General features: G+C 36.0%; 1 protein-coding gene across 2 annotated transcripts in view; it reads right to left on the bottom strand.

Annotated features, from left to right (window-relative positions):
- RLF (RLF zinc finger) overlaps window positions 1–23,261 on the bottom strand; it is a 61,098-nt gene that overhangs the window by 13,321 nt on the left and 24,516 nt on the right. The window contains exons 2-6 of one of the 2 annotated variants that reach the window (XM_016205205.2): window positions 21,267–21,421; window positions 19,561–19,642; window positions 15,591–15,723; window positions 12,261–12,463; window positions 3,205–3,341 (exon numbers count right to left, since the gene is read on the bottom strand). In XM_016205205.2, the coding sequence (XP_016060691.1) occupies window positions 3,205–3,341; window positions 12,261–12,463; window positions 15,591–15,723; window positions 19,561–19,642; window positions 21,267–21,421 (710 nt within the window). Of the gene's footprint in view, window positions 1–3,204; window positions 3,342–12,260; window positions 12,464–12,989; window positions 13,079–15,590; window positions 15,724–19,560; window positions 19,643–21,266; window positions 21,422–23,261 lie in introns of those variants that run through there. The other variant, XM_016205206.2, reaches the window with a different exon arrangement.

The raw sequence follows: 23,261 nt of genomic DNA, 5'->3' as shown, positions 1-23,261 counted from the left end.
ACTCAACTGTGAATTAGATAACACACATGACAACCCTGGTGTATTAGGAGAGAACAGATAGAAAATTACATCTGAAAAAACACAAATATACAATATACAAGGTTTAAGCTTAGAGACATTACAGAAAGCAAAAGTCACCCTAATCAAATCCTCACTGCAGCTTAGTATAGTTCAACCATATGAATTTATTCTTAAAGAAGCAGTGGTAATTACACATCTATATGTACAGTCCCATTCAAAATGGTTATCTTTCTCACTTGCACGGCTACTTTAATTACATTATCACTGCCAGACATCTATATGAAACTCATTCTCCAGCACTTCTTTGATTTTTGCAGATAGCCAAAAATTTGGGGAGGGGGCAAGGCTAACAATAAAAACTAAGCCATATATCTTTTGAGATCAATACTATGATCACTGCTATAAAATAGTTAAGATATTTAAATGTAGTTAGTAAATGTCTCTGAAAGAAATGTCTATAAGGATCAAAAACTGTTTTGAGTGATAATTACATAGTGTACACATTTCAAACATTGTCTTCCATGATGACCACATTAACAGATGACATTTCCAGCTCAGTTGGTTAGAGAGTCATCTCAATAAGCCAAGATTGCGGGTAGAATCCCCGGTCAGAGCACATACAAAAATCAACCAATGAATGTATAAATAGTGGAACAACAAATCTCTCTCAAATCAATAAATAAAATAAATAAAATTTATCATGTTCTAAAAAAACCCACAAACAAACACATTTCCGATAAATAAATTCTAGGCCCTATATGTGTTTAAAATTAAGTGACTGGCCAGGTCAGGCGTGGCTCAGTGGTTGAGTGTCAACGTAGGATCTGGCAGATCATGGTTTGATTCCTGATCAGGGCACATGACTGGGCTGCGGGCTCGATCCCTAGTTAGGGGCATGCAGGAGGCAGCAGATCAATGATGACTCTCTCATCATTGATGTTTCTGTCTCTCCCTCTCCCTTCCTCTCTCTGAAAATCAATAAAGATATATTTAAAAATAAATTAAATAAATGAATAAAATTAGGTCACTGCTTTTATTATCTTATCCAACTTTGTCATATTTTTACAAATATCACTTATCATAAATACCATTTAAAAAAATAGGTCTTTAGAAAACAACAGAAGGGTAAAAAAAAGTTTCTAAATTCTGAATTTCTATTTCTAAATTGCTTAAAAGGTGCTTGCTTCTAGCAAAGTGTGAAGTGATTTAAGATTTTCTTTACTTATTATAGCACCTCAGGAGGCCAAGAAGAGGGAAGTCCCTGTTACTCCTTTCCTGCTACAAGGAACAGCACTAATCCTAGAGCCACTAACATCCTTAGAAGAGGCTAATGGTAGCTAAGTGAAGAAGAGAAGGAAAAAAAGATGGGTCACTGTAAAAGGGAAGCTGTGCCAGGGTTTAAAAGAGTTGTTAAAAAAACTGTGTGACTGTAGTTTTATAAATAGTTTATAACACATCCCATATGTGACTTAATGTATTCTTTAAACCTAACTATAACATTGAAAACCTCACTATAACTAACAGTTTTTCATTCGATGCAAAGAGGTTAACTGTGACAAGAAAAATAGGAGTTTGTTCTTCAAGTGAATACATCTGTTTTACTGAAGCTAAAATCTCTAATTTCTAAATGCACGGGAGAAAAAAAAACTCTACTTGACTTAGTAATCAAAAACCTCACTGCTACTTACCCATTTTTTAAATTTGTATCACCCACAATGATTACTACAAAATATATTTTAAGCCCGGCTCAACGGTTGAGCATAGACCTAGGATCCAGGAGATCGGGGTTCAATTCCCGGTCAGGGCACATGCCTGGGTTGCGGGCTCCATCCCCAGTCGGGGGTGTGCAGGAGGCAGACGATCAATGACTCTCTCATCATTGATGTTTCTATCTTTCTCTCTCCCTCCCTCTCCCTGAAATCAATAAAGATATATTTCAAACAAACAAACACAAAATATATTTTAAGTCCTTATCCCATTATCTCCTTTCTCGCAGGAAAAAAAACTCTGGCATAGTGGACTTGGTGGTAAAGACTGCAATTTGAATTAGGAGTCAAAAATCCTGGGCTTGAATCTCAACTCTACCATGTTAGCCTTAAGACTTTGGGCAATCAAAAGACTTCTCTGATCCCTCTGATCCTCCACTGCCTGCCTCATCTAAGCAAAGATTAGTGTGAGGATTGGGTGAGATAATTTACAGCACACAAATAATATTTCTATGTAAAATAGTAAATAAAAAGAAATATAGTGATATACAAAATGCTAATAACATAAAACTATACAAATACACACAGCTCCTCCAGAGGGAGATGAATGAAGGCTAAAGTATACAAAAGGGTTTACTAGGTTTTCCTATAAGCAAAATGCTCATTTCCAACTTCAAGTCATCTTTAGTTTCTAAAATATTCAAGGCTCCTCTAATCAAGATTATGCAAAAATCCAACCCACTCTTTGAATTAAAGCTCAAATACTTTTCTTAAACAGTGGCATACAGTGAGCATCTTTTTCTAACTTCCTATAACATTATCCATACCACTAATCTGATTTCTTATTGACAGACTCCTGCATTTTAGGGGTTTCCTATGTATCAGGTTTATCTTCTGGCCTATTGAATAGATTCAATAGTTAGAACGAAAGAACCATGGGTTACACCTACTGTTTCCTTTTTAACAACTAAGTACTCAGTAGGCAAACAAGATATAAATTGAATTAAAACCAAAATAATGCAATTCTGCTACCTAGCAAAAGAAATTACTGTTCAAATGGATTACCTTCTCTAGTGCAAGTTTGACCTGGAAACCTAGATAATTAGTGGGTTTCCAAATAAGAGGGGAAGTGACTACCACAAGATATAATAAATGTACAGGAAAACAACCCAATACCAATATGTTTCATATTGCCATGGTGTATCTTCAGGAAAAGGGGCAAGGATTGTTAACAAACAATCCTCTACGGGAGGACGACAATGAGCTAAAACTTTTTACTCTTTATTTTTTGACTCTTCCAGAAGAGAGTAAACCAATGATATTATTAAATGGGTTAGCTTATAAATGAAATTTTACTCACAAGTCATCATTTAATTTGCATAACTTTAATTTGAAACAAACTAGTATTTTACATAAACCCTAAATGCTATACTATGTACTATAACAAATAAAGGGAATACAAAGTAAATGTACTTACCAAGAACAATACACACTTGCTGTTTGGAGCTGCTGGGTAAGGTAGGTCGTGCAAAGAACAAATGCCGTGTTATCCTGACCCTCGGATTCCAGATTACATATGATGTCTAATATTTCCTTGCAGTCAACCTTTGCAATCTATCAAAAATGAGATGACTAAGTCAAAAAGAAAATGCTGACTTTTCCTGTACACTTTGTTATTTAATGTAAAGCTTCTTTTCTAACTTCGATAAATGGTGAGGCAAGAATTAGAGATAAAAATTTTCTTCTATGACCTAATGACTGAGTCTTATGGAATAAAAATATTTCACAAAAGAAAATATTAAAGAGAGAAGAGGATACTATAAGAAGTTCCACTGCAGTCCCAAATGATAAAAATATTTTAGTACAGTTTTTTAAAAAATTACTCATGAACATAGCTACTATATAAATATGTCAAATTATGTAGATTAACGTCAGGTTATTTTCAGCTAAAGTACCATCATTTTTTCCTGTTTTTTTCTTTCTTTTGTTTTAAATTTTATTCAAGTTTCTCTAGTAACAGATAGAAAAATAAAGGCCTTACCCTTGCTGCCAGTAGGGCTAAAGGAAGACAACTGAGAAACTGTTTTAAATATAAATGCTGTATTAACGTATCATTTTTTCATATAAATAAGGAAAAAATCTGTGGGTGAGTTTTTCAAACAACTCAAACACTTTTAGAAATATATCTCCTTCATTTGCACTATTTATGGGAATCTTTAAAAAAACCACCACCACCACCTCTGAGCAAATCAGCAGAACTTTCTAGGGTTTTTTTATGTATTGGTAAAACAAGAGAATAAAACCTTTAAAGGCCCTTTCTCTCTATTTTATCACTTCCCTGTCTTAATAAGCAGAATGTAAAGAACATAATCTATTTCGTGACTGTTTCAGTATTATAAATGTCAAATTATACCAGGCACCAAATATAAAAAACAATGAGAATTTCAGGACAAATGAGGTATGTATAAAGGCAAGTAAGGTAATACAGAGTTTAGCTCATCCCTTACAGAGTGATGCAGTTCTGACTGATGGTTCTAAGTCTCTAATTTTAGTCATACACTCAGGCAGCCACCAAAAGGCTTCTTTCAAAGCTTAGCTCAAATGTCATTTTCTCATAGAACCCTTAAAAACATTTTAGAATTCCTGTCAAAAACCCTACTTTCAAATTCCTTCTTTGTAGCACTTATCACAACTGTAACTCAATCATTAGTTGAAGAACTTATTAGCATCTGTCTTCTCTGCTGGAATATAAAATCCATGAGGTCAGGGGCTATGTACATCTTGTTCAAAACCCAGCACTTACCACAGTATCTGGAACACAGAAGATACTCAGTAAATAGGTGCTGATGAATGGGATAAACGAATCAAGTTGTATCAAGGTAAAAAGCTCATGTTTACAAACTGAACCTTATAAAATTCTGTGTTTTCTAATTTTTTCAAAGACAAGCAATGACATAATAAGCAGTATACTGTAGTGGTTAAAAGCAATTATTCTAGAACCAGATTGTGGATTTTCCTAGCTTTATAGCTACTAGCTATATAATCCTGGATAAGTTGCATAACTTCTCAGTAACTTTGTTCCTCAGTTTCCTCATCTGTAAAACAAGAATAAAAAAACTTTCCTCATAGAGTTATTGTAAGAATTATGTTTTAGTACAATATGGTGACTATAATAATACTGTATTGCATATTTGAAAATTACCGAGAAGGTAATCTTAAAAGTTCTCATCACAAGAAAAAAAATTTTCTAATTATGTATGGTGACAGATGTTAACTGGACTTACTGTGGTGATCATGTTGCAATATATACAAATATTGAATCATTATGCTGTACACCTAAAACTAATATAATGTTATATGTCAATTATACCTCAATTTAAAAAATATGTGTGCCTATTAAAGTTACTGCTAAGTCTTTTTAAAAAGATGTTTTAAAAGGGGATTGGCAAATAGGGAGCACTTTAAAAGTGCTGTTAAAAATTGTTTCCATAAAATATATAATTTTTTTTAAAGGGTGTTTAAGAAAGTACTAGAAAGCACCCTGGCCAATGTGGCTCTCTGGTTAGAGCACTGGCCTGTGCCCTGAACCTGGGTCGCAGGTTCGAGTCCCAGTCAAGGGCATGTACCTGGGTTGTGGGTTCACTTCCTGCCCCACTGGGGTGTGAGCAGGTGGCAACCAGTCGATGTGTCTCTCTCACATTGATGTTTCTCTCTCTCCCCCTTTCCCTCCCTCCCACTCTCTCTGAAAAGTAATGGGGAAAATATCCTCAGATGAGGAATAACAAAAAAATAAGTACTAGAAAGCATTTCAAAAGATCATTCTCAGATGTAAGATCACTTTTGATGCAAATTTGTATCTAACAAGTACTGGGAGGCAAAGTTAAGTTGTTAAAGCCTAAAACATAATTAAAGTTAAATTCAGTTTTTGGGGGTGAGGGAGTGAGTGAAGATTAAACTTTACTGATGCCCTAAACAACCACATCCTCACCAACAGCTGGATTAATCAGAAGGGGACTCCAGAGAGGAAATGCCCACCACACAGTCACTTAAAATTGCACTGACTGAAGGACCAAAACGAAAATTCCATAGCAAGTGAAAACAGTTGTTCCGGAGCTAAAAACATCTACTATCCCTGCCATGTTAAAGCTCCTGTCAAAAATCAAGTATTCTAAAATTCGATTTTGGCAGCAGTATAACATCTCCAAGCTGAGAAATAGCACAAGAAATTCTCTAAACCAGATATACAAATTAGAAGAGAAATAACATACAATTGCATTTCTCGAACATTTTTTATCCCTTACAGATAACTTTTATTATATTCTCATTTTATCAACATGATAAATCTGTAAGACTGGCCAGCAGGTGTGGCTCAGTTGGTTAGATGGGCATCGTCCCGTGTACCAAAAGGTTAGCGGTTTGATTCCCGGTGAGGGTACATGCCCAGGTTGTGGGCTGGATCCCTGGTAGGGGATCTCATCCTTCAATATCCAATTAAAACTTTTTTCAGCCCTGGCAGGTGTGGCTCGGTAGGCTGGGCGTCATCCGGTGCACACCAAGGGGTTGCTGGTTCATTTCCCAGTCAGGGCACATGCCCAGGTTGTGGGGCCAATCCCCGGCTGGGGGCATGCAGGAGGCAGCGGATTGATGACTCTCTTTCATCACTGATGTTTTTATGTCTCTCTCCCTCTCCCTTCTTCTCTCTAAAATCAATAAAAACATTAAAAAAAAAAAAAAAGTATGTGTCAAAGCAGTGCTACTGTACCTATACTGTGCTAAAGTACTGGGCATAAAGCCCACCTGATTTTTGCCCCCATGGAACTCACAGTCTAATCAGGTATAATAAATGAAGCAGCAGGCAATTACTAAGAACTATAATGTATGTTAAATGCTACAATGGGGGTATACAGAGTATTTTTTCAAATACCTTTAGTAAGAAAATTCTAACCCCAATTGGGGGGAATCAAAAAGAGCTCCCTGTATGAAGTCACAACTAAGATGAGAATTAGAGAATGAGTAGGAGTAAGCTATGGAAAGGGAGAAAGTGAACCTAATCTCTCCCAACTTCTTAAACTTCAACTCAACATTCTCCAAGTGTTACATATTTTCTAGTAAACTTTAAATACTAACATTCTTTTAGCTCATGCTTAATACTGCTGTTTACCTGACATTTTAAAATATAATGATATGCCTGATACTGAAGCTTCTCACTGAGGTCCATTACACCTAAGCATGCTATTTCACACATTTTTATTATCCATTCATTTGACTGCTTTACTTCCACCAAGGTTTCTATTGAGAAGGTAGGACTAGTTTATGAGGGGATTTTTGTATAACCTTCCAATTCAAGAACTCACATGCACTTATCTACACTAATAACAAAGGCTTCTAAAACTCTGACTTCTTTTAAACTGTAGCAATACTACAGATCATCACTACATTGAGTGGATTCTTAAAGAAATAAATGGTCATTGATGCTTCTAGTTAAATCCTATGACTGTGTGTATCTAAGAAAAGCCTACAATGTCCTAGTGAATTTTTGAAAATGACGACCAACTCTCCATAATGATTCCTCCAGCATAATCATATATCAACCAAAATATCCACACATAACCCTCATATGAAAGTGAGATCCAGATACACACTAAGTCATGGAAAGAGGCCACTTCAAAGCTATTAAAAAACAACTCTGCTTTAAGAGATAAAATATTTAAAAAGGCGAAACCTCAATTTCTTCAGGAAGCCTTTTTACCTTTAGTGTATTTGAGTGTACATCTCATTTTCCCACATGATCATAACAATAAAGTAAAATTATTCAGATTTTAATTTTAAATTTAATTATACACTTTATTATTCCTTGTTGTTCCAGATCCATCTTAATCTTGTTTCTTATTTAAAAGACACCTGGAATTTCTATGTCCTTGTTTACTTTTTCTTATACTCCCAAACTGAATTCCCAATGGGTCCTGTTTAAATGTATTTGCTCTGTTTATCATTTTTCCTAGTGACTGTGTCAATTCCCAGCAGTGTTAGACTGGTGAGTAAATTAGGCCCTGTTTGTCTATTCCTTTCTCCATTAAGAGAAGAAACAAGCCTTTGCTACTATGTCTATTAACCACTTTAACCACTGAAGATGTAGTTCATTCGAGGACCAAAACCGAAATGGACCCCTACCTTAACTGTGTCAAGAACTTTGCCGAAAGATTTCCTGGTTCTTCATAATAATAGAAGTGCTTCATGTTAAAACATCATCCTTCATATTATATGTGGAAAACTTAATCTTTGCAAGGATTTTTCTTTCAGTAGTGGGGGGGGGGGAAAGAAACATCCACTTGGGACACAGGGCGATGCTAAGTCTGCAATTTTCATTAAAATCTTTTCATACGTAAAATTAACAGCAAAGTTATCTCATTCAATTCTAAATGAAGTATTTACAAACTACAACTTGAAGATTCCATGGAGTTCTGAATTTGGGGTTTTGAATTTTGGCTTTCAAGCTAACCTCATCAATTCTTCTTAATTGTACGTGTCTGGCTAAATCTTCCCCAGCAGAGGTTTCCAATTACACACACCTATTACTGTGACACCCACGGGTGCCAACATACAAGTACTTGTATTCCCAGCTGTTGCTCAAGTTAATTTAACTCTTCTGAAGTAGATGGCAAAATATGTATATAACTCTTCTACCTTAGAACTGCTGATTTTAAGTTAATGAACATCTACTGATTCATTAGTACTTTTCCAAAGCAAATTTTAAAAATTCTCTAATTCTGTTGTTACTTGCAAAAGAAAGCATCACTGCATAAGAGGTTAATTATGATGGTACTAGTGTTCCTTTTTAAAAAATTCTATGATGTGTGCTAAATGTTTTTGCATTTATTTATTTAACAAATTAACCCCAATTATAAAAATTAAAAAAAAAATGCATCTTTATTGATTTCAGAGAGAAGGGAGAGAGAGAGAGATAGAAACATCAATGATGAAAGAGTCATTGATCAGCTGCCTCTTGCTGGGCCCCAACGGGGATCGAGCCCGCAACCCGGGCATGTGCCCTGACCAGGAATCAAACCACGACCTCCAGGATCCTAGGTCGACGCTCAACCACTGAGCCACGCCCGGCTGGGCCATTATAAGATATTTTAAATCACACCAATATATAAATGTGTAAGTATAAATGGAATGATAAACCACCAAGAAGTTTCCTATTAGAACATGCTCACCAATGCTTACCAAATGAAAATTAAATTGTACAGTGGAAAGAGGGCTGGCCAGGGAGTTAGGAAATTTGCATTCTAGTCTGGGCTTGGACATTAGTTAGCTTAATGCAGGTAGGGCTTTGGAAACATTACCATCTTGGCCTTAGTTTCATCATTGGTAAAACACAGGTTAGACAAAATGATATGTAGTGGTTGTAATACACTGGAAAATCTGACTCCTGTAGAGCAAGGGTCAGTGAACATTTTTTGTTCAGGCCATAGAGAAAGTACTTTCAGCTTTAAGGGCCAGATGCTCTGTTACTTAACTCAGCCACTGTAAAGCAAAAACCAGCCATGGTCAATAAAGGGCATGACTGTTTCAGTAAAACTTTATTTACAAAAACAGGTAGTTGGGTCACAGGCCATAGTTTGCCAATTCCTCTATTTTTGTCCTGTTAACAAGCCTTGTCCTTTCTCCTCTTGCTAATAACTCCAATCTCTTCTCCTAAATCTAATACATACCCTTTCTATCTAAGCTTTCTAAAACTTTATTTCAGTCATTTCACTTCCTACATTCAAAACCTTCCACTGCATCAAATCTAAGCTCGAATGCACTGGATTTTCCTCACCCTACAGATCTTATTTCTCACAAGATCTCAATACCCACTCTCTGCCCCAGGCAAAGTATTCTCTAGGGGGTCCCTGCAAAGTACACATTCATTTTTGTGTCTCTACCACAGTCAGCTATTCCAAAACCATTCTTTCTACCCTTCCAAACCCCACTAGTATTTCAAGGTCCAAGTCAAGGATCAATTTTTATAAAGCCTTTTATGCCGGTCTACTAAGATGTTCTCTATCTCTACACTTCTATTGAATTTAGGAGCAGTATCAGATGGCTTACTATTCATCTCCCTATAACTGTTTCTGGCAACCAAACCAGGCCATACACACTCTTTGTATTTGCCAATGCTTAATACAATGCTAGAAACAAAACAGGTTTTAAATAAACAAAGCCTGAGAAATTAAGAGAAAAAGATATTGTTATAAGATGAAAAGGAATCAAATCCAAGGTCTAGCATTTTTGGTTCTTCTCAATTCCTCTGGTGCTATGAATAGCCAATACTACATCTTACCCTTATTAAGCTTCCCAAACACAAAATACTGCAGATGCTTTTAGAGGTAAGCAGTCTCCCATCACCTTACCCTTTCCAACATGATAAATACATAAATTAGCATACAGGCTTGTAGTTAATCCTTATGAGTGCCTACTATGTCGTTAAGTATTCTAGAATGCAGGGATACAGCAAACAACAAACCTATATCTCTGTCATTACAAAGTTTTTAATCTAGTGGGAGGAAACAGAATAAGCATGTATGTCTAGCAGTAGTAATATGTATTATAAAGAAAAAAACAGTTAAGGGGACAAAGAGTGATGGGGACTACCCTGGCTGGATGGTTTAGTTGGTTGGAGTGTTGTGCCATACACCAGAAGGCTGTGGGTTCGATTCCTGACGAGGGTACATACCTAGGTTGCAGGTTCAATCACCGGTGAGGGCACATACAGGAGGCAACCGATTGATGTTCCTCTCTCTCTCTAAAATCAATAAAAAACAACAATGTATCCTTAGGTGATTAAAAAGAAAAGAGTGATGGGGGCCATTTTAGATGGGCTTGTATATATTTATAATAATAATGGAAAATATTTATTGAAGAAAAATAGGGCAGAGTATAACAGGAGATAGGGTATTATTTTAGATGCGACAGTGAGGAAGGCCTATCGGATATGTCAAGGAGAAATGTGACTGATGCAGTAGAATGAGCCATCCAAATTATCTTGTGGAAAGGCATTCCAGGCAGGAAAAATACTAAGTACAACACTCTAAGTCAGGGATACGTTTGACTTGTTCAGAGAAGAGCATAGACAGAGTGGTTAGACAGCAGTGAGCATTGAATTGTACAAGATATGGTTAGAGAAGTAGCCATGGGCCATGTCATATAGAATAAAGACTTCTGGATTTATTCGGAAAAAGATGGAAAGATGTTGAATGACTATGACCAAGGGAGTGACTTAACTAAGAGATTATTCTGGCTACCTTTTTTTTTTTTTTTTTTAAAGAATAGTTGATTGCCCGGTTGGGCCTGGCTCAGCGGTTGAGCATCGACCTAGGATCCAGGTGATCGGGGTTCGATTCCTGGTCAGGGCACATGCCCGGGTTGTGGGCTTGATCTCCATGGGGGGTGTGCAGGAAGCAGCCGATCAATGACTCTCTCATCATTGATGTTTCTATCTCTCTCTCCCTCTCCTTTCCTCTCTCTGACATCAATAAAGACATATTTAAAAAACAAAAAAGAATGTGTTCAAAGATAAAAAGGTTAAACAATAAATTTAGTAAATTCATTCAAGAAATTACCCTGAAAGGCCAGGTCAGAAATGGGGTGGTAATTGGAAGAGGAAGTATAATTTTAAGATCTTAAGAAAAATAACAACATAAATCCTTGCAAGATGGTTATAGCAGAGGTTGAAATTAATGATGCAGTAGAGAAAAGGAGAACTGCGGTAGCATTACCCTTGAGGGGGTAAGAGCAGATGGGATCTCATACAGAAGTCAAGGGGATTGATCTAAGTTGAGGGAACAGGTATATCCTTAGCAATAAAAGAGAAACAGTATATGCATAGCTGTAAGCTCGTGAATAGATGTCATGGAAGGAGCTTTTAGAAATTCTCTTATAATTGCCTCAATTTCTTCAGAGAAATAGAAAGTTCATAAACAGAGTGACATGGGACACAAATTATAGTATAGGTTTGAAGAGAAAGAAAAAGTATGAAGTAGTAATCTAAGAGAGTGGGAGAGTGAACAGACTAAAGAAATAGAGTGAGTGATTTAAAGTAAAATTAGTTGGCAGGTGTTTCTCCACACAAGTTTGGCATCACTGGTGCAGGCTAAGATATAGATTTGGTGGAAATTTAGGGATAATCAGGATACTAGTTAGTCAAATAAGTATAATTAAGGGAGAGATCAGAAGAGGAATTAAGGGTGTATGCAAGAGAGCGATAACAATGACTGACTATAGTTCAATGTATAAAATAATTTAAGCTAAAGGGCCATTCTCTTTAGTTTATTCCTTGATGCCACTATTAATAATTTCTGCATTTCCCAAACATAGAAAAAACATTACTTTAAGAAAAAAATAACTTTCACATCTAAAGATTTCAAAGCAAACCATTACTCAAACATAAACATCTGCATATTCTTTAATTATCTACTTTTCAAATCTACCTATGACATAAGTTTATGTTCAATCTGTTGAACAGTTAAATATACAATTAAAACTACTCACCTCCTTAATAGCATCTTCATTAGGGAGAACGGAACATAAGCATGTGATATAGGCTTGCTGAAAAGATGACACATTTGAAATTTCTTTAGATTCTGCACACAGTTTTGATAAAGCAGTAGCCTGAGGGATGCAGTTAGATTTCAACAAATGTTTTATTCGCATTTGCAGAAAGAAAGGTCCTTCTTCTGCAATCAATTTATTGACTAGAAAAAAGGAAAAAGAAAACACTTTGATAACATACTGCATAACACGTCACAGTTGTTATGATGAAAGTTTGATATCTTTTGATGTTGTTTTTAGTGAATAAAAAATTCAGTTGATATAACTGGGAAGTTGAATCTGGTCTCAATACTCATCTAATAGAGCGGAGAGCAAAATAAAAGAATTCTGTTAATGCTTCCCACATTACTTAGTAGTTTAATTTGGAACACCAAAGCTTTTAATAAAGCTACTAACATTTCATCAAAATTAATTATTTTACCTCCTTCCTCACTTTCTGGTAAAGATAATCAGAAATAATGAAATGAACTATAAGCATAAGTACAAGAAAAAGAAACAAGTAACCTATGTAATATTAACAACTACAACTTACACTTATGAGGTACCAAGCTTTAAGCTGAGTGTTTTTATATACCTCTCATTTATTCCTCACACCACCACCAAGGCAAGTATTATCATCCCCAGTTTAAGGTTAGGAAAATTAATATTCAGAGAAATTAGGTAACTTGCCAAAAATTCCAAAGCCAGTGGTGCTCTTTCCTCTAAACCAGGCATTTCTCAAAGTGTGTTCCACCGACCAAAAGACCTGAGAGATAGTCCTAGAAAAAAAAAGGATTCCTTGGTCAAATCTCTGAACAGTCCTGCAATAAAGAAAACTGTCCACTTTGATTTAATCCAACGTTTCCCAAACTGATTTGACCAGAGAACCCTTTTACACATATTATTAGTACAATGTAAATATGTTCCTGGTTCAGTACACACTTTGGAAAATGCTGCTGAGCAGTAGTGAATATTAAGCACCTGAGCACTTATTTGCACAGTGTTCTGGACAAGCCCTCACTTTGTGAACAGCAGGCACTCAACAACTGTGTGGCATCATTTTACATAGTATTACTTAAAGAATAGAGGTGGGAATATTGCATATCAAGACAAGTGGTGAACGAGCAGACTGCTTTAAGTGGTTCATCTAAAATAGTGCTCCTCAAACCTATAAGTGCCTTCAAATCACCTGGGGAATCTTATTAAAATGCAGATTCTAATTCAGTAGGTCTGGGATGGCACCTGAGATTTTGCTTTTCTAACAAGCCTCTCAGGTAATACCCATGCTACTATGTCTATAGGACACATATGAGGTAGAAATCATTAATATTAACAATAAACCACTGGGGAGGCAGGGGAAGAGAGAAACCACTGGTCCAGTCTTAACTATGTATGTATCAGAATCAACTGTAGGTTTTTAAAATTCCTTTTAGATAATATCATATATGCACATGACACAAAATTCAAAAGGTATATACAAAAAGGTGTAGTTAAAACCTGTCTTCTTCCTATCCTGACTCGAGTCCCACAGTCTCCCTCCCCAAAAACAATAACTGTTTCCAATTTCTTGTTTATACTTCCAAAAATATTTTGAGTACCGAAGACATATTTTTCCCACTTAATATACCATAAACCTCATTCTATCATCATTGTACCTTTAGAACTACCTCAATACTTTTAACTGAAGAGTATTCCACTGTGTGGGTATACTGTAATTTAGCCAATCTCTTACTAATACACTTGCAAGTTGTTGCCCATCTTTGGTAATCCTCAATAATGCCACCATTTATAGTCCTGAACATAGGCAATTCCACACATAAATGACTATATCTATGGAAAAAATTCCTAGAATTGGACCCGTTGCCAAACTGATCTCCAGAGGTTGTACCAATTTATATTCCCACCACTTATAGGTGGGAGGCGCCCATTTCCTGTGGCACTTCAAAAAGGTCTGGATGCCAGAGCTTCACCTCTGGAGATTTTGATTTAGCAGGTGGAGCCTGGCCTTAAGGCATGGGTGTGTTTTGGTTTTAAATTCCACAGATAGCTAATATGTAGTCAAGGTCAAAAAGCATGGATAGAAAACAGATCACTTTCACTTGGACTTTTCCAGCTTAGTCCCACAGGCACTAAATTCTACAAAAGAACTCATAATCATATCTCCCACTCAAATAGCTCCTCGTTCCTTACTCTCATTTTTAGTAATGGTATTCTCTCAATCATACAGAAATGAAATTCTGGCATTATTCTTCCTTGCCAACTCTATTCCTCAAGGAAATCAACTTAGTAGTTGTATCCTAGCAATTCTTTTAAAACTCTCTCCAATCTAATTCCTTCATATTATTTCCTGCCACATCTGTCAACCCTATATCCTATTCTGCTCTATTTACCTGCCCCACCAGGTTGTAAGCATTTCACAGGTCCCACACCTGAAAACAGGCATGTTATCTACACAACCCGCCCCCTTCTAAATTCCTACATTTACTTTTTTCACCACACTTACATTTCCCTTTAAGCACAATAATAAAGGCTTACAGTGTACAAATGTTAAGCTCTATTATACACCAAAGTCTAGAAGTAGATTATTCTTTTCTATCTCAGGAATTTTGTGTGAACATTGTTACTCAATGAAATGTTTTAAAATAAGTGCAAAAGAGCCCTGGCCAGTGTGGCTCAGTTGATTGGGCTTATTCCCAGGCAGGGAGGGATTGCTGGTTTAATTCCCAGCCAGGGTACATGCCCAGGTTTCAGGCTCAATCCCCAGTAGGGGGTATACAGGAGTCACTTGATGATGTGTAGCGCTCCTGTTTCTCTCCCCCGCCCCCTTCCTCTTGAAAAATCAATAAAAAATCTTTAAAAAAACAAAATAAAGTAAATGCAAAAGAACACTTAAAACACTGACCTAAAAAAATGCAAGAATCCTTAGGCAAAACATTAAATGCTACCAGGCCAGAGTGGCTTAGTTGGTTGAGCATTGTCCCGTGCACTAAAAGGCTGCTGGTTCGATTCCCAGTGAGGGCACACACCGGGTTGCGGGTTCGATCCCCTGCTGGGGCACATACGGAAGGCAACCAATCAGTTTCTCTCTTACATCTTTCTTTCTCTCTCTGTCTCTCCCTCCACCCCTCTAAGCCTGTCCTCGAGTAAGGATTAAAAACCAACAACATTAAATGCTAATGGTTAGTGTTTACTATTCCAAGGAGAACAGAATTCACAAAATTTTAACCCACATATCAATTTTAATTCTCTTAGAATGAAGTCCCCCTTCAATACAGTAGTTTTAAGGCTTACCTTCTTCTGTTTCTACTGGCTGTTGAGATAGAATTTTAAGAAGAACTGGATTTTTCCACACCCCTTCCTTGGTAACATGAACCAATATTTGTAGGTTATTATTCCCAAATTCCAATAATGCATCATGTGACTCCTAAAACAAAAACAGCACATCCAGAAAACAGGCTAATAAGCAATATAGACAGTTTTGCCTTTTAAATATATCTGAATGTTTATGAAAGAGCCTATATATCTTGGGGGAGGGGGACTATTCTCAAAGCTTTGTGAAATTCTAGTGCTACTCTTATTTTAAATGAAACTAGGGTGTTTTCACTAAGTTAAACAGTACCTTTAAAAGGTTTTCCTGAATTCCCCTTAGGTAAAATTATCATCACAATTCATCACAATTCAATTTACATTCCTGCATTACTAAATTATTTTATGGTCAATGGTACAGCTTTCCTTTAAAGAATTCTGTAGTATTCACACTGGCAACCTATTATTTTGAATAGAAATATTACTTAATGACACCAATTGTTACATACTTTTTAAATTATTTAAATTATTCTATCAAATGGCTTTTTTAATGAGAGTTCGCTCTATATAAAGTATCGTGAAAAGTCTAGGTTATTAGCTGTCATTCTATCTCCTCATAAAACAAAATATAATTGCCAATAGTTTGTTCTTATAAAATATGTACACAAGGGGTGGGGAAAAGGGGTTAGAAATTTAACTTGGCATCAGTGATTAAGTATATGTCTCACTATCCTTTATTACTAGTGAGGATTATTGGTTGTTCCCATATTCTAAAAATTTAACTTGTTTTCCCTTACTGTAGACTTCTGAAATTCTCAAGGAACATATGCTTCCACTTACAGCAATATATTATTCCTTTGGAAAATATAAGTTTAAAAAGTTTGTAGACTTAAGATATAATCTTATATTCATTTAAGTGAAATATAAAAAATAAAGTTCATTTTTCCCACTTAATTTTCACATCAAGATTATAGGTTCCTCTCTCTCTCTCTCTCTCTCTCTCACACACACACACTCCCAATATGCTGTATTACCTTCTACTGAGAAAGGATTGAAGACATAAAATTGACAGTGAGACTGATATTCCCCTTTAATAGTTTACTAACAGCAATATTTTACAAATGCTGCTTGACTTGTCCTCAGGCTTCTTTCTCTTTAAGACAACAGGCATTTACTTTGCAGTGAAGGTAAAGACTGCATGTAAAAATTTCAGAATTTGCTGTGTATGGATACCACATTTGTAGTATCTAAACATACCTATACCGTTATACTTTGGCAGAAAATACTATAACCAACCATGATACATAGCAACTAAAATAAAAGCTACAGTTTGGGTTAAAAACAAAAAAGTTTTCTACTTTTTCATCTGTTCAAAATACAGTTTATTCTAAGTAAGAACGATGTGTGTAATCCTTTGTTACCAATGGATATGTACTACAGCAAGGTTACTTTAAAAAACATATTAAACATTATCTTTAAAACTATGATGGAATTTAAAAAACAATCGTAAAACTTAAATTGTTTCTTTAAGGTAAAAATATCCTAGTTCACATCTTGAAATCTGCAATACACAAATACTAGCACAAGATGGTTCACTCTAGTACTATTTAATCACACAGCAGAATCCCAGGTAGTCATCAGAAAGGGAGATCTACATATGCAATCCTAGACGTATGTCCATGATTACAGTATTGTGATTTGTAAAATATTTGATCTTCATCCACCGCTCCTGGGCATGGAAGCTCTACGCCCCTTCACATGTACACTGTTCTACCTATCCCATCTGCCTGTTCCTGAGTTATATCCTTTCATGATAAACCGGTGATCTAGTATACAAAATGTTTCTCTGAGTTCTGTGATCCACTTCAGCAATTTAATCAATCACAAGGAGGTCATGGGAACCTCTGGTTTACGGCAGTCAGTGAGAAGTATAAGTAACAGCCTGGAACAACCCTGACATGCACTTGGCATTCTTAGTTGGAGGGGGTCATTATAACTGCCAATCTGTTACCAGTCAGTCAGAAGTCCAGGTAACAACCTGGGTTTGTAGCTGGTGTCTGAAGTGTGTGTGTGGGGAGAGTTCCGGGAAACCTCATTAATGATAAAATAATTAAGTTTCAAAAAAGTTACAAAATATAGGATCTCATTTTTGTTTATTAAAAAATCTATCTCAAAGTATATTTTTATATCCATAGAAAGAAAGTCTGGAAGGGTTACACAGCTTTAAATTGTGACTGAGCGTTCTATCTGTGGCCTGCCTGCTCTGATAAAACAATTCTTTTTTTAAAGGAACCCTCAAAACATCTGTGGCCTTGTCCCATTTATCACTTAAAATAAAACTTCTGGGTTTTACCTTTTTGATTTCAAAAGGGGCACCTTACATTTATCTGTATCTCTACTGCATTTATTTTATTGAACACAATCAAAATATATCCTAAATGTTTGATAAGAAACTTATACAGATGAGGAGAAAAGGGAAATACTTTATTCAGGCATACTGTCTAAGAAAAGAATAAAGAAATGTGAGAGTATTTTCTCTGCAAAGAATACTAATAAAAATAATAGCAACAGCTCTAATAATAATAATTAGATTTGCCCTCCTTGAATGTCATATGCCAGGACAAAACTACTGGCAGGTCTCAAAACAAAGAGTAAGTTCACCGGGTGTAGCTCAGCGGTTGAGCACCAACCTAGGATCCAGAAGATCCCAGCTCGATTTCCGGTCAGAGCACATGCCCAGGTTGCGGGCCCGATCCCCAGTCAGTCGGGATCTTGCAGGAGGCAGCCAATCAATGATGACTCTCTCATCATTGATGTTTCTCTCTCTCTCTCTCTCTCTTTCTCTCCCCCTTCCACTCTCTGAAATCAATAAAGATATATATATTAAATTATATATATATTTATATATAATTTTTTTTAAAGTAACAAAATCAATGAGTTAAGAATGAAAGATGGTTTTAGCAGCTGTATAATTATGTGAGGAACTAGTACTACATTACAGGGATTAAAATAGGCCAAGAACATGACAAAAAACCTCTTATCCCCAAAGAAAAAAAGATTTACATTTCATTTTGGATTATATGAAATTTCCAAATAATGAGGTATCTGTTAATATGTAAATCTTTTCTTGTGCCTTCATGAAACAGGTCAAGCTACTATGGAGTTTGGATCTTCAAGGAAGCAGTTAACAAAACTCTGGATAAAAATCTGGGTAAAATTTTGGGCAAAGTAATTAATTAAACTTTCTATGCTTGCTTCCCCATTTGTAATGATTATACGGTTTGTAATTTGATTAAAAGATACAAAACATGTAGAGCAGTGCTTGGCACTAATTAGTGATAATAAATAAATGACAGCTATTATTACTTATATATGTCTATTTTTTTAAGAATTGTTTTTCAGTAACAAGCAAATTTGCCTCCTGTTGCCAGCAGTACACCTGCTTTTCTTCTGACCCTCTTCTCTCCCTTCCCCAACTTGCTACTTTCTGATCTGCTCACCCTTAGAAAGCTGATAATCAAGCCAATGTAGCTTTCCTGTAAGTAAAAAGCATGAATAGAATTTATGATGACTATTTTGACTTATAATGTTTGACATAGTCCCTAAACTATAAGGAGGAAATTACTAGATAAGTGTACTATGAATGATCCAAACACTGCTACCTTATAACCATACACAATTTTACATTTTTAATATCTTTATCCTGTCTAAAACTGTTTTTGAATAATGAAAACTTCCTTGCTGATTTCTATGTAAAGGCTAACAAAAACAAATGGAAAAAAAATATTTTTAACATACTCCCTTCATTTGAAAGGTCTCTTACTTCACAAACTTAATACCAATATATAATGAACTTGTTTTTGTTTTAAGTTTCTAAATTTAGTTTGCTGGGAAAAATTAATTAGGTGTCTTGGATACCTAAACAGGTACCATTTTTGAGCACAAATCAACTCACCTGTAGAGACTGAAGAAAGAGTACCCAGACTTCATGAGGCAGTTCACTTTCAGACACTGAAAGCAGCAATTCAAAACAACTCCTACAATACATATAAGTCAGGATATAAAGATGGCTACAGTCATAATCAAATACAGTATGACACTGATACTGAACATATATAATTTATATATATTTAGGCTTTTAAATTTGTTTTTTTATGTTTCAAAATTTTCTTCAATATTGTTACATTAGCTTTTCAACTTTAAAAAAGAAAAAACCAGGAGGACTAGTAGTTACTGTTACTTTAATACATTTAGTAAGAATATAAACCTTTTATAAATCATATACCAAGAAGTTTTATTTAGTGAATTGGGGTGTGTTGGGGGGGGGGAGGGGAGTGCCCATACAGGAAACATTCTGATTCCAGAAACCAAAACAGGAGCTCATGTTCCTGTCAATTCAGCTGATAAAGTGATAAATACATGTAACTGTCATCTATTTATGTTCTTGTCATTTGCATAGGAAACAGAAAGATCGGAAAGGCCACTTCTTTACTTCTAACCAATCAAGCAAGAAAAAAAGTTTTCTTCTTTCTACCCTAACCAATACCCAGAAAAAATAAGAGAATTTAAAAAAGGAAATGCGTAACAATCTGCACAAAGATCAACTCAAAATACCAATAAACCAATGCCTTTCTAAAATCTTGCAAAATGTTACTTTACCCCAGGGGTAGGGAACGTCTGGCCTGAGGGCTGAACTCATTTGGTCTGGTTCTGCCAAGGCCTCACCATGGAGAAGCAGTTCCAGCCATCACATTAGGGGTGAGTTAATCAAATGTCTGACCAAATATAGCACACTAATTTTTAAGTTGATAATTTTGTATGACCTTAGAATGTTACAAATATCCAAATGGCCCTTGGCAGAAAAAAGGTTCCCCACCCTTGCTTTATCCCTTAGGGATTAGTAGGTAATACAGAAAATGGACTTAGTAGAGGGGATAATGGGATTATAAAACTGGGAATGTTTGTGTTCCATAAAAGGTATAGTATTAAAGGTTTTGGAAAATTAGATAGGTGAGGCCAGAGAAAAATAAAATGGACCTCCCAGACTAGAAGCTATCCCAACAAACAATCTGTAAGATGAAACCAAGATTATATCCCAGATAAAAACTAAATAGCTGCTGTATTTTTTCAGTTTGCAGTTGAAAATTACATTAGGTGTAATTTTGTCTGCTACTAGGCAGCCAAATATAAAAACAGCAGCTAAATTATCATGGACTCTCAGGGTGGTAATCTTATACTGTTACACCCTGATTATTTTCTGCTAATAAAATTCTTAGTTCCAATAATATAACAGAATTGCAGAATTTTGTAATGTGTCCCCTTTCCCCAACGTGTTCCTTTAAGTCTAAGACCAAAACAGTTTACAGATACTCTGTCACTTGAATTGATCTACACCTGAGGACAGACAGAAAAATCTATCCTTCTTGGATTCTAAACCTGAGCAGGAAAAGAGCCTGGAGGTAACTGGGTTATGATGCTTGGCTTGGACAGTACTTATCTCCTGGGAACCAGAATGTGAAGACTCAGAACGAAGGAAATTTCATGCAAAGGTATGACTCTAATGGTGCTTTGAATAGCACGATGCCATAGTAACCAGAAGTCAGGCAAACATTACAACCAAAAGTACTCAGTTTTAAAAGTCATTTAAGTTCTTAAACTTACAGTACTAATCTGCCAAGCACTAATAGGACATCTTCACATTCAGTAGTTAAATATGGGCGTGCACTGGCAAAGCTTTGGATGGCAAGTCGATATACCTCCAGAAGATACACCATATGTTCTGATGCATTCTTGTTGCTTGCATATTGCAATAGGGTCTAAAAAACAAAGTTAAAGTATTAATTATTTAAAAAATAAAAACAATGAAACAGATTGTCTCTGATTATCTTTGTTCCCTTTTTTTCTAAAAGACGCATACACCTTTTATTTGCCTTTATAGACTCTGGCTTGTTTAGAGGATTCTATTTTCAACGCATAATGAATTGTTTTTGCTGAGTTTAAGAAAAGGCAGAACTGCTCTTTTGACACAAGAATAAATCTATGAGTAGAGCCATAAAATGCTTATAGTGGTTCTCTCTTGAGGTCTAAAGTTACCATCTCTAAAATTCAATGAGTTTCATTATTATAACATTAAACTGAGCACTGGCCATGTGCCAGGCACTGGGTATACAAGAATTAAGACTGGTCTCTGCCTTCTACCAGACTTATTCCTGAATATGGGCCTCAGCTCTACAGCTCAAAAAAAATCCTGTTTTTCTTTTTTTGCAAACATAGAATTGATTAGGCTTAACTTATACTAACCAATTTATGAAAGGCTGATGTTACATTTTTATTTTTAATTAAGTTTATTTTCAAAAATTAACATATAAGTCAAATGATTACTGTTTACAGTGAGGGGATAGTCATATTACCAGCCAGGATACCCCATTTATCTAAGAGGTTATCTGGTGAGTACAAAATCTAAAACAAAGGAAAACAGAGCCACAATCAGGCCTGTTAAATTACTCGTCCAACACTAAGAGTTTGTTAAAATTACTGCCAAATTCTTGTTTGGGGACTCTCTCTAGGTTCCACAGAGTTGCTCTCTTCTATTAGTTTATTTCTTCTAACTGGTTAGGTTTTGCTTATGCTTAATTGATGATATCATGTTAAATTAAGACAGCCTGGATAGCCCTGGCTGGTGTGGCTCAGTGGTTAAAGCGTTGGCCGAGCACAGAAGGATCACGGGTTCAATTTCGAGGTCGAGGGCACATACCTGGCTTGCAGGTTTGATCCCCGTCTCAGTCAGAGCATGTGAAGCAGGCAACCAATGGATGTTTCTCTCTCCTATTTCTCCTCCCTCCCCCACTCCCTTCCACTCTCTCAAAAAAAAAATCAATGGAAAAAATATCCTCAGGTGAGGATCAACAACAACAAGACAACAAAAAAGACAGGCAGGATAAAAGCCCCTCCCTGTAAGGATACATTCTGACTGGGATAAACAGTTTCTAAACTCTTGGTTTGGTGCGACTTTGGCAAGTCTGATTTTCAGAGAATAGCTTTATACTGAGTTAACTGCATTAGGTGAATTCATTACCCTCAGAATAATCTTTTCAAAGATTCCTATGTCCTGCCTTTGCTTTTTCTGCTTAAAGAACTACATATAGCTGCAGGATTCCACTGGATTTTCTGCAGCCTTAGTTTCCACACTAAAAGTCCCTATATCAGTTCTGATAATTAAAAATGACTGTTCTTAGTTACTTAAAAAAACAAAAAAAACCTCTTACAAGGAAATATGATAAACCACTATACAGCAAAAACTTTTTTTTTTAAATCCTCACCCATATTTTTGCATGGCTTTTCAGGGGGGTGGGGGGAGGGGGGAGGGAGAGGGAGAAGGAGAGGGAGAGATAAACATCAATGTGAGAGACACATGATTGGTTGCTTCCCACACCAGCCAGGGCCAGGGATTGAGCCTGCAACCAAGGAGGTATGTGCCCTTGGCAGGAACTGAACCCAGGACCCTTCAGTCCCTCGGGTGATGCTCTAACCACTGAGCAAACGGACTAGGGCAGTAAAAACTCTCTTAACTAACACACTGGATTATCTGATCTTTGCATACTGGAATGATCAACCCAGTTAAGCTGTGTTAGTATACCCATTCAATTAAGTATCTTT

Source organism: Miniopterus natalensis, chromosome 9 (assembly GCF_054644295.1).
Source record: "Miniopterus natalensis isolate mMinNat1 chromosome 9, mMinNat1.hap1, whole genome shotgun sequence".
In the NCBI taxonomy this organism is placed as follows: Eukaryota; Metazoa; Chordata; class Mammalia; order Chiroptera; family Miniopteridae; genus Miniopterus; species Miniopterus natalensis.
This window is presented reverse-complemented; position numbering and strand designations above follow the sequence as displayed.